This window comes from Tamandua tetradactyla, chromosome 23, assembly GCF_023851605.1.
Source record: "Tamandua tetradactyla isolate mTamTet1 chromosome 23, mTamTet1.pri, whole genome shotgun sequence".
NCBI lineage: Eukaryota > Metazoa > Chordata > Mammalia > Pilosa > Myrmecophagidae > Tamandua > Tamandua tetradactyla.
Window position 1 is genome coordinate 23,796,711 of NC_135349.1, and position 14,391 is coordinate 23,811,101.

Genomic DNA, 14,391 nt, shown 5'->3' on the forward strand with positions numbered 1-14,391 from the left:
CTTCTGTAAAAATCTTTTTAAATGTGTTATCCTGCTTTCCTGATTTAGTAATTAGTAGAATGGACACAACCAAACCTTTTCTAAATAGTGGTTCTCCAATGGTGCACACTAGAATCAAATGGAAAACAAAAAAATCCTGATGGCCTGGCCGCACCTCAGACAATTAAATCAGACTTTCTGGGGTTGAAGCCCAGGCTTAAGTATTTTTTAAACCTTTCCAGCTGATGCCACTGAGAAATCAACATTGAGAACCACTGCCCTACACATTCTACACATTGTCAGAATATGAACCTCTAGGACCAACTATGGATTCTTGACACTTTTCCTTCCAGGAGCCCTTATAAACAGTATAGACAGCCATAGTGTTCCTCTCCTTACCCTCTCATTTTCTCTTCAGTGTGTAACATTTCATGCCTTCAGGTGCTCTGTAGGTCTCTAAATTATGGTAAGGTGACCCAAAACTTCCATTCCCAAGGCACATGAACACCAAGAGACATGTGTAAGACCGTCCAAAGCAGCATGCTCTATGATATCCCCAAACTGGAAATCCCCAAAGTCCACCAACAGAAAATGAATAAATTGAGATATACTCCTATAATGGAATACTATAGAGTGACAAAAACCACAAAGCTACACAGAATATTGACAAAGCCCACAAACATAATGTTAAGTAAAAGAAGCCAGACATAAAAACCATACATTGATTCCATTATATAAACTTTAAATGCAGGCAAAATTTAACTACATTACTAGAAGTCAGAATGGCAGTTATCTGTGGGAAGAAAGGAAGGAGTAGTGATTGGGAGGGGCATGAATGAGGCTTTGGAGGGCTGGCAATGCTCAATTTCTTCACTGAATAGTGGTTATTCAGGTGTTCGTTTTGTGTCATCAAGCATTTTTCTGTATGCATAACACTTCACGATAAAAAAGGTGCTTAAAAAATTGTTGTGAAGCCTAAGATATAGGACGTGAAAATTCACCATAATACAAATCTCCAAAAACAAGGGAGCCACTGCTGTTATCCAACTCTTTCACACCTCTCAACTTTGGAACCAAAACTGGGTTCAGTCTCAGCTCTGCCATTTACCTACTAGCTGTGTGGCCTTGGGCAAATTTGGGGCTTGTTCTCCTTAGCTATAAAATGAGAAAAATGGTATCTACATCTCACCTATAGTCATTGTTAGGATTGAAGAAGTTGAGAAATATAAAATGCTTGGAACATAGCCTAAAATACAGTAAGTTCTCAATATATTAATAGTAGCTACTGCTACTACTCTTCCTCTCTGATATTAGGGTTTCTGTTGTAGTTTAAGAGAGAAGCTGGAATTTTTCAAGAAGGGAAACTTCCAGAAGAGCTCCTAGGCTTCTGCCATCATAAGTCCAGCCAAGTTCTCACTAAGAGCCGAAGGGAAAACAGAAAAACAATTACACAGGAGCATTTCATCACTAAAAAAAGGTTTTTATTACAAAACAAATTCTAATAAAATCAGGCCTGATCTCCAGCCCCAACTCTGAGTGGATGCCCCTCAGGTGGGGTGAGGTGGGGGGAGCGAAAGAACAGAGCAAGCTGACACCACTCCACAGTATCAGCTACTGCCTAGGGCAAGAAGAGATCTTCTCAAAGGTCCTTGGGAGAGGCACCATTCTTCCAGCTAGAAAAGGGCCACTGCCACCAACACTGGGCCCCAGCAGTGCTGAACTCTGGGATCCAAGAGGTCTCAGCTGACTCTCAATGGAGGCCAGCCAGTCATTCAGCCTGAGCGATGGCATAGGACAGCAACCACAGCAGCAGAGGGCCCAGAACAAGTACAGCAAACCAGACAGCAAAGCTGGCCAGGATGAGCCTCTGGGCCCGCGCCCCCCAGTGCACTGCCTCCTCGGACCGGCCTGCCTTATGCCGCTCTTCCGCCTGTAGGGGCAGGTTCTTGGTTAGATTCTCCTTCTGCTTCTTTCCCCCAAATGCCCAGCGCCCCATTCCACTCCCCCATTCCTGCACAACACAAAATTTCACACCCAAACCCTCTACTTCCCTTTCCAACTTCTAGCTTGTGCCTCATCTGCAAAACAAGGTACCCATCTCAGCCCTGCCTACTTCTTAGGGTGGTCACAGTGAGCTAACAAGATCATATGGGAAAGCACTTCTCAACCCTTTTATGCCCCGTCCTTTTCTACCCATCCAGATTTATTCAGAATTTTGAATTCTTGTCAAGTAACAGTGAGCTTAGAGTACTCCACTCATATCCAGTCAAATAACACTCCATTCTCATTGCTCAATGGGTCTCATCTTTTTCATCACTAAACAGTCTTTTTATGATTTTGCCCTAATGAAACTCAGAAATTCCAATGACTGAAATATAATTTATGATTGATAAAATACAACTACAGTTACTAAATTAATTTAAGAAGATTCCAGTATGATATGTGGCCTCTCAAAATGTACATGTGCAGTTGGGCTTTCCTGAAATGTTAAGGCCCTCTCAAGGACCCGTAACTACTTCCAGACTCCTAGAGTTGTGTCATCACTGCTTAGCTGGCTTTCCAGTCTTGCCCCTTCAATTCACTCTCCTTGTAGGCCTTGAAAGGGGATCTTTCTGAAACACAAATCTGACCATATCAGGCTCCCCTGTGAAAAACCTTCAAAGGCTTTCCATTACTTTTTAGATAAAAGTCCAAGATCCTAAGCATAGCATTCAAGGCCTTCAAGAACGTGGGCCCTCTGACTTCATTTCTCACAAGGCCCTCCTTGGTCCAGCCTGCTAACTGTGCAGATCTTGGGACACGCTGCTCCCTTCACCTGGAATGCCTTTTCAGACTTGTTTATGCATCTTTTCAGGTTATTTTCCTGTCACCTCCCCACATTGCCTTCCCTAACACCTACTCCACCATACATACGTATGCAATCATGTACATGGATCCTCCCTGGCTCCTGGGTACCCTAAGTTTCCCTCAATCATGACACTTCCAAGCTGCATTCTATTCATAATAATCCAATTTCACTACTATCGCTTTCATCTAACTGAGGACAGCAGGAACCCTGTCTTATTAGTTCTGTCTTATGCAGAAGAAACCCTGCCTCATTAGTTTTGGCCCACAGCCCAGAGCTCAGCACTGACAGGTATGGTACCTGTCTGATCAATATAGATACATCGGATTTAGGAAACCACTGCCTCACACCTGCACACCCTTGCTCCCACTCGAGAGTGGATCTTGAATTGTATTCCTCACCTTGATGGCATATACAAGAGCCATGACGCCCAGGCAAGAGCAGCCACAGACAATGCTAGTAGCTGCCAAGTAGCGGAGGCGGAGCCGGCAGCAGCGGATAGGAGATGGAGAATGAGCAGCCTCCATGTTGCTCACCAAGTTCTCCACTGCCTTCTCCTCGTCCTCCATCACCTGTGGGCGATATAGTCAAGGTACTTGTAAGCCCATCAATTGACCCCTTGGCTTGACTTGCTCAGACTCCACCCCTCTCAAAGCATTCTGTCCTTATGGTCCAGCCCAACTCTCAAAAATGCTGCCTTACTGGGGAATTCCTCTAGTGTTTTGTACACCAGGAAACATGTGGCTGGAATCTTTTTTGCCTCAGCTTAAGATTCACCCAATCTTTGAAGGCAAGCCACTGTGTAAGTAGCCTTATATGTGTTACTTTTTTGACAAGCAAAGTGACAGAAGCACACTGAGAAGCAGTAGAGAAAATCTCAAAAGCTGGTAGGAATCTAAAACCATTGAAATTAGTCATTTGAAATGTTATTTCAAAAGGTTCTTCAAGTTCCCTGAAGTTCCCCAAGGGCTGCTTCTGAGTAATGGAGAGGGATCAAAAAAGGGTCCCCAGGTCCTGCACTCCACTTCAAGCAGAGAAGCCATTTCATGTGAACACACATTCTGGGGGAGGAAGCAAGGGGGAAACAAATCTAAGCCCTCTTCTGTTATAGTCTGAACACCAGAAAGACCTCACCTCCCCAGTCATGCTGACTCCCTGCCACCTTCTCTGCATTTTAACCCATCATATACCACCATCAGATTAACACTCAAAGTCCTTATGACCTCTTAGCCACACAGAAACCTGCATGGTGACCTACATAACCATTTCTCATTTCTCCATCTCTCATGTCCTCTGAGTATCAAACCACCTTTCCCTCATAACCAATCATTCCCCTACATCCTAAACAAAACAACCATTTGTGGGACTCTGAACATAAGTGACAAAGGACAGAAAGGGTGAAAAAGGCAGAATATGCAATGAAGAGCAAAGAGCAATGTGGGCCACAAAGCTGCAGAGGAATGGGTGTGAAGAACAAACTCAGAAAAGGTAAAAAGATGCCAATTCAGCAGTGGAAGAAAAATACAGAGAGGGCCCAGAAGAAGTTGAGGTCAGAAGAAACAAAAAAGGCATGAGGTCTTACCTGGCTTGAAGCCTTGAGACTGTGAGTTTCGACTCCTGCCTTAGGTTGGATTTGGCTTGGGTGGAGGAGCTGACTCAGGGCTCTAAGCCAAGCCCAGGGGCGGGGTTGGGTGGCTACCCCAGCACTTGAGGAACCCCAGGAGCTAGGAAGAGGGTGTGGCTTGTTCAAACCAGTTTGACTGGAAGGAGGATAGCAAGGGGATGGCCAAGGGATGGAGCAAATGAAGGTTCAATCCCTGCCTTATGAAAAAGAAGGGAAAGGAAGCACTAGGTCAAGAGTGCCAAAAGGCTGTCTGAGTGATCAGACAGTTCTGAGTCCAAGAAGCAAAACGGTAGGAGGGCGGGAGAAGAAATGTGTGTGAATCTGAATGACTAAAAACCTGAACCTTTAAGGAAAAGCATCCTACCAGGAGATAAAATTTGCCAGTCTTCCTTCTTCTTAGGTGGAGATTTTTGCTTCAAAGGTATATAATCCTGGATTAGAGACTAAGCCCTGGGGTGTTGGTAAGAGTGAGAGGAGAGAAATGATGCCCAAGTTCCCACCCAACCCTCCACCAGACCAGAAAATCAGAAGCCTCCTTACGCGGATGCTCATACAGAAACTAAGTTTATTATTTTTTCTTCTTAAAAAAAAGAAAGAAAGAAAAAAAAAAACTCATTGTGGAGAGACACCCCTAACCCTTCCCCTTCCCCTTCAGGTGGGGGCTGTGATAGATAGCTGGGGAATCAAGTACAAGGGGGTGGGGACAGAAACTATCTTGCCACCCTTAACACTGCCCAGCCACATGGGGTGGAAGGGAAGGGGAGGTGAAGAATCCCATTTCCATGACAACCAGTTGCCTACCCCTACTTTGGTGGAAAGAAGGGAGAAGGCCCCTGTCTCCCTGGAGGCTTTCCCCCTCAAGACTTCAAGTAGTGGTTAACAGAGTCAGGCCTGGTCGTGGGAGAAGAGGGACGATGGCAGAAAGCCTACGTGGAAGGGGCAGCCCACTCACGTCTTAGCCTTGCGGCCTCTGTGACTACTGGTAGGGCCAACCAGGTGGGGAGGGGCACTGCTGCGCAGGATGCGCTGGTCCCCTTGGTTGGCCCCACCAAGACGGCGGGGACCAGGCCTGCGGCGAGGGGTGCCATCCCCTTCATCCTCTTCGCCTGAGACTTCAGCCTCAGACTCCTCTACTGAACCCTCAGGTCCCAGGGGACTCGGGGGCTGTAAGCGGCCCCGCTTTGCCAGCCCAGGAGCCCCAGTCATTGAGGCACCTGCCCGTTTGCGAGGCACCTTCTCAGTCTCTAGTGGGGGGACTAGAGACCCTGGGCGCAGCCGGGTTGAGCGCAGTTTTGGGGCCAAGGAGACCACAGGAGGAGTCAATTCCAACCCGCCTGGCCCACTCTCTACCGCATCCAGGTCATCCTGAATTACTGCCACCACCATGGATCCTTCACTCTTTCGTCCCCGCATTCCCTCTGCTTCAAGCCGTAGGCGGGCCAGGCGGGTGAGAGGGCGGCCTCCATCCTCATCAGAGGAACTGCCCTCACTCTCCCCCTGGCCCTGGGGTTGCCGCCGCCTCCCCAGTCCACAGCTCTCAAGAACAGAAGAGCTGTCATGGTCCAAGACAGGGAGCTGGCTGGGCCGAGGTGATGGTGGATTCTTGGGAGGTCGGCCCCGCTTCCGCTTGGGTGGGGAGGCTGAAATGGTGACGGTGGTGACAGTGTTGGTGACAGGAGCAGTGGGACAAGTTATGAGCGGTGAAAGTGGTGGAAGGGGTGATGGCAGTGGGAGTGGCTGTGTCCGGCTCTCTAAGCTGCCATCCCCAGGAGAGGAAATGGTCCCAGGGATGGGCAAATCTCGTGCCTTAGGTGGCCGCCCACGCCTTCTTTTCTCCACAGGTGACAAGACGATGGGCTCGGGTTTGTGAATTGGCTGGGATCCAAAAGGTTGGGGCCCAGGAATAAGCTGGGGTCCCAGGACAGGTTCTGTAACAATGAGGGTCTCAGGCCCAGGAACTGGGTCAGCCCCGTTGCTTTTTCCCTTAGAGATGGATGAGGGTGTCTCCTCCACCCCTCGCCCAGCATCTGCTAGAGACTTATTTTTCTTGGGGGGCCTCCCCCTCCGACGTTTCACAGCAGGTGGAGTGATGGCAAGCAGTGCTCCTTCTCCATTCTCTGGGCTGCCTCCACCAGTCACCCCCAGCTCAATGCGACGGCGAGCTATGAAGGGTTGCTGAGCTGGGGTGGGCAGTATGGATCGGGGAGTAGCTTCACAGGGCCCACTGGTGGGAGGTGAGGATTCCAGCCCTGACATGCCATGGGTGGGTGGGCTTGCTGGGCTGGTACCGGTCTCAGAGACCCCAGACACTGAGGTGGTAGCAGGGCCCCGCTGTTGTCGCCGTCTCCTCACCAGTTCCTTCTCCTCAACCACAGTCACTAGCCGTCCTGGAAGCTTGCGAAGCACTTTGGGACCTGGAGGCTGCCCCGGCCGACCAGTCCCCTGACCCCGAATTTCTACATCAGCACTGGTACGACGCCGAGGAGGCCGGACTGAAGAAGGTCCCTCAGGTGAGGAGGTGGCCGAGGATGAGGCTGATGGAGCTGTAACCTCAGCTGTACGGAGTTCCTGCAGTTTCTCTGGGCTGGAAGTTCGAGTCTGGGGTTCCACCATCTCTTCAGAGTTCCTGGCAGACTCCAATGGCTCCTGAAAAGGCTCATCAAATGGTGCTGAGGGTGGAAGCTCCAGCCCATTGCTCTCACTCAAACAGGTGGGCACCTCCTCACCCTCAGGCAGCACTGTAAGGATGGTCCCCTCAGCAGGCTCTGGCACCTCCTGTTCTTGACCGTTGGGGATGCTGCCAGCCTCCAGAGTTGGGCTAGATGCAGAAGGGGTAAGAGAAATGTTCTTCTCTGACATGGGCAGGACCTCAACAGCAACTGGCATCAGATCCTTGGGGGTCACCAGAGTAGGAGGGGAAGTTTCAAAATTGGCCATGCCAGCAAGTTCCAGGGACTCAGTAGACGCCTGTGTTTGCGCACACAGCTCTGCCTCAGGCCTCAAGCCCAAGGAGAGATTGGTGACTGAGGGGGAAACAGGCCCAGAAGGTGGACCAACCAGAGGAGGAGGAGGGGAGGAGGGAGTTAGGAGAGGGGTTTGGACTGGTGGGGGAGTATGAACTGGTGGAGGGCTACAGGCAGGAGGAGGGGTGCAGGCAGGAGAAGAACAAGAGGGAGGAATCTGCAAAGGAGGGGGAGGCAAGACATGGGCAGGAAGAACGGATATTGGATTTGGGGATGAAATGGGGTTGGGGTAGGGAATTGGTACAGGAATTGCAGCAGGAGCTGGAGTGGGTCGAGACCTAGGTGCTGGCCGGGGAATTCGTTCCCTAGCGGGGCTGCAGCGGGTGGGCATGGAGGTGCTGCGGGTATGATGGGCGGGTGTGACAGGAGTGTGGTTTGTCCCTTGAGTCTCAGCCCGGGCTCCACGAAGACGCTCACTGACACGGGTCCCCGGCCTCTCAGGGGCCTTGGACTTCTTACTGCGCCGGTGGTTGCCTCCACCGGTCCCGCAGGAAACCTCATCCCCAGCCCCTGGCCCCTCCTCCTCCTCTTGGGGTAGGCGGAACACCTCCTCCTTGGCTTGGTCCAGGTCCTTCCGGGCAGCTTCCACTTGCTCCTGCCAAGACACCAAGGGGGGATCAGAGGGAGTCGAGTAGGGTAGCGAGGGAAGAGAAATCAGTAGCTTCCCACTTCCAGCTCCATACCCCTAGAAATACTCACTTCTGCCTGCTTGAGCTCCTCGCGGCTCACCTCCTCCAGTGAGGCTTCCAGGAATTTCATGGCATAGCGTTCAATGGGGGTTAGCTGCAGGGAGGAGTGGTGATGAACATGTGGCCCTGGACCACCCTTGCTTGACATCACAAGAAAAGCCAGAAGGAGGCCACAGAGCCCAAGGCAGGGGTCCAACACTCACCTGTTCTACAAGGGCAGCAATTTCTAGCTCTGCCCGTGACATCTCCTCATCCTCAGCCCCAGGTCGACCACTCTCCTCTCCTTCACCAGCAAGAAACCCATCATTCTCATTGAACTCTGCAAGCTCAGCCACCTGTTCAGCCTTGGCCTGGGTGGCTGCACGGATATCCTCCTCATCCTCTGCCCGACACAATGCCTGTAAAGGTGTGGAGAAAAAAAAACATCAGACCTGCCTTAACGAACTTTACATCACGGAATTTTATTCTGGTAAACACTTGAAGCCAAATTTACACCAAACCAGGATTGCAACAGAACTTCTCAACTCCCTTCTGAGCCACCAGTTATCAAAGAAACTCTGTGATTCAACAGAATGGAATGGACTTGACCAAGAGTTCCATTTGAGACAAATGAGTTTTGTAGACCTCTAGCTCTGCTTCCTTTCCTTCAAGTAAACCTTAGAGCAGAACATTTTGAATATTAAAAAGCCCAAAATTCTTTTTTGCAGTGAGATGCCTCATGACAAATCTCTTCAACAGACTAATAACATCTGATCTTTTCCTTGAGATGAATATCAAGAGAGCTCATACCCATTGCAGGCAGAAGGGCCCTAGAGCAGGCTCGGCAATGAGGGGAAAGCCCTCAATAGGGTACATCATCTCCATAATGTTCTATGCCTGCAGTTCCTCAACAACTGTCTATATCTGAGGAACTCTGAAAAAATATAAATGCCTATACCCTACCTCCCAAAATTATGATTTAGCAGATTTTGAGATAGACCCCAGGAATTCAAAACGTTTGGAAAACTGTTTTATGCTTGTACAAAGTGCTTATTTTCACTATACCATTTATTCCTCAGAGTTACTTCCTTCTCATTAGCATGTCAAAGAAGCAGAAAGAGGCTCTGCTTCTCCATTCTCTGGGCTGCCTCCACCAGTCACCCCCAGCTCAATGCGATGGCAAGCTATGAAGGGCTGCTGAGCTAGGGTGGGCAGTATGGATCGGGGAGTAGCTTTACAGGGCCCACTGGTGGGAGGTGAGGATTCCGGCCCTGACATGCCATATTTGTGTAAATAAACAGTTATGTTGTGTATATATTACCATAATAAAAATTAGAACAAAAAAATAGGAAGAATAAACAGGTCTGGCTTAACAGACACCATTATTAAGGAAAACTGCTTTTTATTTTCCTTATTATTAAGGACTCTAAAAACTTAGGTCTCTGGATCCTGTCTTCTACTAAATCATGTGCACCAATAAGTAATCTACCCACAAGTACCAAAGGCTGACCATAACCTGGAAAGCAGCAGAAACAATTCTCCTACCCATCTGGACACGCTCAACAGACAGACAGGATAGCCTGTAAGTATTAGATCTACTTAAGGGACTGCCCACTCTTTCTTCACCTGCTCCAGGATATGGGTCTGCTTGCTGGCCACAGCCTCCTCCTCCTCGTCAGGGGCAGAAGGTGCAGATGAGCCAGATGGCTCTTCCAGGGGCATATCAAACAGCTCTCGGATAGTCTGCTATTGGAGAGAGCAGGGAGGAAAGTGTCAGAGCCAATGGAATGCTGGTGCAAGGAAGTTCTAGGGCTGTAAGGTTGAAAGCTCTTGAAGTAACAGAGGCGTTACTGGTTGGAAAGGGCTGATCCATGGAAGCCAAAGCAGATCCTCTGTACCAAACAGAAGGAACTCCCACATGCAAAACAGCTCTCTTCTGGAGAGGCTGAAAGAGCTTGGTAGTACCTGTTTAAAATAGGCTGTGGTGAAGTTGCCTCCTTCAATGGCCATGTCTCCTAACATTCTCTTCTGATTTGCCTTTTTAAGAATGTTCTCCTCCACTGTCCGTTCACTGATAAGCCTAGGGGGTATGGAGGCCATGTGTAAACAGCCAAATACATCAATGAAACCCTAACAGCAATAAGGATGTGAGGTGAGGGAGACCAGGTAATACCTATAGATGTGGACATCTCGGGTCTGGCCAATTCGGTGACAGCGATCCTGGGCCTGAGCATCCATGGTAGGATTCCAGTCACTGTCGTAAAAGACAACAGTGTCTGCTCCTGTCAGGTTCACGCCCACACCCCCACTCCGAGTTGAAAGGATGAAGCAGAATATGCGTTTGTCTGCATTGAACCGTTCCATCAAGGCCTAGAAGGAAAGGAAAAAAGATGGTACAGGGAGACATAGCCAGATATAGAGGATCCAAAAGCTTAGTGGTGCCCCTTCTGGGAGTCCAAGTCCAGGGAAGATAAGACAGGCGTTGGGATGAGCCTCCAAGGGCTGCAGATGACTAGGTTACCTGTCTCTGTTCAACTCTAGTCGAGCCATCGAGGCGCAAGTAGAGGTGACCATGGTACGTCAGAAACTGCTCCAGCACATCCAGCATTCGGGTCATCTGGGTGAAGATCAGCACCCGGTGGCCCTCTGCCTTGAGTTGCCGCAGCAACACTGCCAACGTTTGCAGTTTTCCTGAAGATATACAAAGGGAAACAGGGGGCTATGAGGGGGTACAGGGAGCTATGAAGGCATACAGGGAGCTAGGAGGACATAAGCTGGAATGGGGAGGAAATTTAGCATTGTTAGGCTGTGGATGAAAGCTAAGGCTTGGGATCAAGGTCTCAATTAGCCTGGGGGATCAAAAATAAATATTTAACTCTTTACACTCTCTCTTCTTAAGGATTTCACTCTTCAGTCTACCCCTGGCTTACTTTCTAATTTTCCAAGTCCAACTAAGGGTAGGATAATTAAAGAAACTCACAGGGAGGTGTGAGGGCACGGGGATTCTGAACAATGGCTGGGCAAGAGTTCTTTAAATACTACAATAACTATACCAGCTGAAGTGTAGGAGAGAGATCAACAAATCCATGGCCATGGCTCAGAGACAGGGATTTAAGATCACACATGAAAGTCTGAGTCAGATGGAATCTTATGAGGTTATCCAAAACTCAACCATCCATCAAACACAGAAATAACTTCTACATTTCTCATGGGCCAGTTTGAACACTTTTAATAAAAGACTTCCAATATTCTCTTCTACTTTGAATGGTTTCCAATGTTAGAAAACTAATTTTTATTAAAATATTTATTGAGCACATACAAATAAAAGAATTTCCTGATTTTTAAAAAATTGTTCTAAGGCATTCAGGATATCACCAAGCACATTACGACAGAAATGCCTGTGTGGGATTGTGGAAGGAGCTACTCACTATAGTCCAATAGCCACTCTTGATTAAAAAAAACTGATTAACATTATAGGCCACTGCAGAGATTCCTAGATTTCAGGGAAGGTAGGCCCCAACCCAAGCCCAGAAAATGATGATTGGTCTAAATAAGTCATAGCTCCTCTCGGCCATTCCTCCTGTTAGTGATTGCCCTAAGGATGGGTATATGGTCCAGCCAGAGTCAATGAATTGTGAAGCTAAGTCTGCTAGGAGGGCTCTCCTTCCCAGAAAAAAAGGAAAAAGACTTGCTAGCATTAAGTGTTTTGTCTCAACCCTTTGCTTTTCTGCTTAGAGTATTGATGTGCTCCCTGGAACTATGGCAGCCCTTTTGAGAACATGAGGAAATAAGCATTAGGATAAGAAGATAAAAGCTAAGGACAGCAGCAGGGTAAAAATATAGAAACGTCTTGGGTCACTGAGGACATCACCAAGCTAATGAACCAGACACACTCCACTATTCCCAGAATTCTTCATCAGCAATAAATAAGTTTCTTTGTGGGTTAAGTCACTGTTGGTTGGTTTTCTATTATGTTACTTACAGCAAATGCATTCTAATACAAAGGTCTTTGCCTTCTCCCACATCAAAATTTTCTATTTACCACGTAGTCTTATACCACTGCACACCTTTCCACATAAATCTGAAAACTGTGCTATATGCTCTCTTGTTCATCATTGTATCCCAGATGACTCAACAACAGATGTTCATAAATCATGACTGAATAAATGACTTAGCAGCACACACTTGAATTTTCACCTAAAGCCAAATTCAATGATACCAAGAACCTATCATAAGGCCTGTTTCTCCAATGTGCCCACAGCTTAACCTAAGAAATTGTCTAAGGCTTTACTGAAAGCAACAGAGACTTGTGTGAGACATAATTCTAATACTAAGTTTTGTTTTTTTTAAATATTTTTATTAATAAAACAACATACAAAAAATCCCACATAAACTTTCCATACATGGTGTACAATCAATGGCTCACAATATCATCACACAGTTGTGTATTCATCACCATGATAATTTTTTTTGAACATTTGCAACATTCCAGAAAAATAAATAATAAGAAAAACTCACACATACCATGCTCCTTACCCCTCCCTCTCATTGACCGCTAGTATTTCTATCTACCCAATATAATACTAAGTTTTGCTACTAAGAAAGGAAAAGAGGTCAAGTGACTCTCAGTGACCAGTGAACTCACCACAATCATACTGGATGAGCCGCAAATCAGGGAACTGGGTACGCATGTTACATACAATACGGTGCAAAGGACGAGCCCGGGGCCAGAGCTCGAAGGCCAATTGCTCCTGGAAGGCTGCCTGACGTGGTGCCAGCCAAGGAGGTGGGTGGCAGGCATGCAGGGAAGGGGGGGGTGCCTCCACAGGAGGCATGACAAAGATGAACCTGTAGAAGGAAGAAGGCAAGTGGTTTAAGTGACGGGACTCTGAAAAGCTGCAAAAGCTAGCACGTCCATCAGCCCTAAGCACTACATCCACTTAAAGGACCCAAGACCCACTTTCCATTAGCACATAGCCCTGCCAACCTCTCAATGATTTCTGACAGCTGGTCCAGTCGTTGCTGGGGAAACAGAACAGCCTGGCGGGCAGCCTCGGTAAAAGTCCAAAAAGTGGGGTGGCTGGGACCAGGAGCATGACAGCCAATGGGGCTGGCAACAGGTTGAGGGAGGGTACAGAAATCCAGGACTTCAGTTCCATACACGGGTGCCAGAGCCCCATGAGCCTCGCTAAGGTGGAAAATCCGTTCCAGGCGTTCAGACCGCTGCTGCTTACGCTTTTCCTCCAGGGAGTCCTAGGTAAGAGAGAGAAAGGCAGAGAAAGTAATCAATGACTTCAAAGTTCACATCAAAGCCTTATAGAAAACCTGATAGTTCCTCCCAGATGGAAATTATATATATATAAAATCTGTGGAAATCATAAGATTCAAAAATACAATATGCTTTTGGTAGTTTTCCAAGTTCTCAATATTACATATTATTTCTTTTATAATATTAAGATCAACATAGCCAACAAGCTATTAGAATGAGATCTGTGGGAACTTTTCTATTTAACACTTGGCTTTAGACCATCAAAGTTCATTAATCTTTTTGAGACGTGTCCAAAAAAATTACTAGAAACCATCCCCAAATATTTCAACAGGAGTTAGAGAGGCTAATCAAATTCACTGCAGGTTTCTGCCAAAAGCAGACTAAACCGGGATAAAACTGGAACATCCAACCAGATATCCAAGTCTCATCATTCCAAAACAGAAAGTAAGAGTGCACTAGCAGCCCGGAGACCTGCATGAATTTGACCCAATCCTTCCTCATCTCTGTGCTTCCAATCTCATGGCCTATAAAACCACCAAACCCCTCTATGTAACATTTAATCACACTTGTAATTTAACATTTGTGTGATTACTGTCTTCTTCTCACTAAACTTTAGGCTCCATATACAGTAAATCATATCTGATTTTCACACTATACTCACCAGTAACTAGCTCAATGCGTGACACAAAGTAGGTTTTCAACATGTACTTGTCAAGTAGAATGAACTAATAATAATGAGACTGGACCACAGCAGAGGGGCCTGAAAAAAGCAGAGTCCCACATCTCCCTAACTGCTACCTTAAGCTTGCCCTCTTGGCTCCTGGTGCTCCAAGTGAGGAAGGAAAGCATCCCAACAGAGGCAAAAAACAGCTCTCAAGAGTAGGGGAAAAATATTTGCAAATCACAAATCTGAAAAGGAAAATGCATCTAGAATTTACAAATAATAGAAAGAAATAACCCTGTTAAAAAGGGGCAAAAGATCT

General features: G+C 47.3%; 2 protein-coding genes across 6 annotated transcripts in view; both read right to left on the bottom strand.

The window, feature by feature from the left end:
- Positions 1 to 1,444: 1,444 nt before the first annotated feature.
- TMEM265 (transmembrane protein 265) lies at positions 1,445 to 4,950 on the bottom strand. Its single transcript, XM_077141224.1, has 3 exons — positions 4,407 to 4,950; positions 3,226 to 3,396; positions 1,445 to 1,909 (listed from the first exon to the last, which is right to left on the bottom strand). The coding sequence occupies exons 2-3, from the start codon at positions 3,391 to 3,393 to the stop codon at positions 1,748 to 1,750; spliced, it is 330 nt and encodes a 109-aa protein (XP_076997339.1). The 5' UTR covers positions 3,394 to 3,396; positions 4,407 to 4,950; the 3' UTR covers positions 1,445 to 1,747.
- A 45-nt stretch (positions 4,951 to 4,995) lies between these two features.
- Positions 4,996 to 14,391, bottom strand: part of SRCAP (Snf2 related CREBBP activator protein) — a 33,766-nt gene continuing 24,370 nt past the window's right edge. For all 5 annotated transcript variants that reach the window (XM_077141192.1, XM_077141191.1, XM_077141190.1 and 2 more), the window contains 9 exons: positions 13,127 to 13,392; positions 12,785 to 12,987; positions 10,661 to 10,830; positions 10,313 to 10,509; positions 10,105 to 10,219; positions 9,766 to 9,885; positions 8,364 to 8,558; positions 8,171 to 8,254; positions 4,996 to 8,066 (listed from right to left, as the gene is read on the bottom strand). In XM_077141192.1, the coding sequence (XP_076997307.1) occupies positions 5,397 to 8,066; positions 8,171 to 8,254; positions 8,364 to 8,558; positions 9,766 to 9,885; positions 10,105 to 10,219; positions 10,313 to 10,509; positions 10,661 to 10,830; positions 12,785 to 12,987; positions 13,127 to 13,392 (4,020 nt within the window). In that variant the 3' untranslated portion in view covers positions 4,996 to 5,396. The remainder of the gene's footprint in view (positions 8,067 to 8,170; positions 8,255 to 8,363; positions 8,559 to 9,765; positions 9,886 to 10,104; positions 10,220 to 10,312; positions 10,510 to 10,660; positions 10,831 to 12,784; positions 12,988 to 13,126; positions 13,393 to 14,391) is intronic.

Coding starts and splice junctions, on each gene's coding strand:
- TMEM265 (XM_077141224.1), bottom strand. CDS start 3,393: ATGGAGGACGAGGAGAAGGCAGTGGAGAACTTGGTGAGCAACATGGAG. Junction 1,910..3,225: donor CTCTTGTATATGCCATCAAG/GTGAGGAATACA, acceptor CTGCCCCTACAG/GCGGAAGAGCGGCATAAGGC.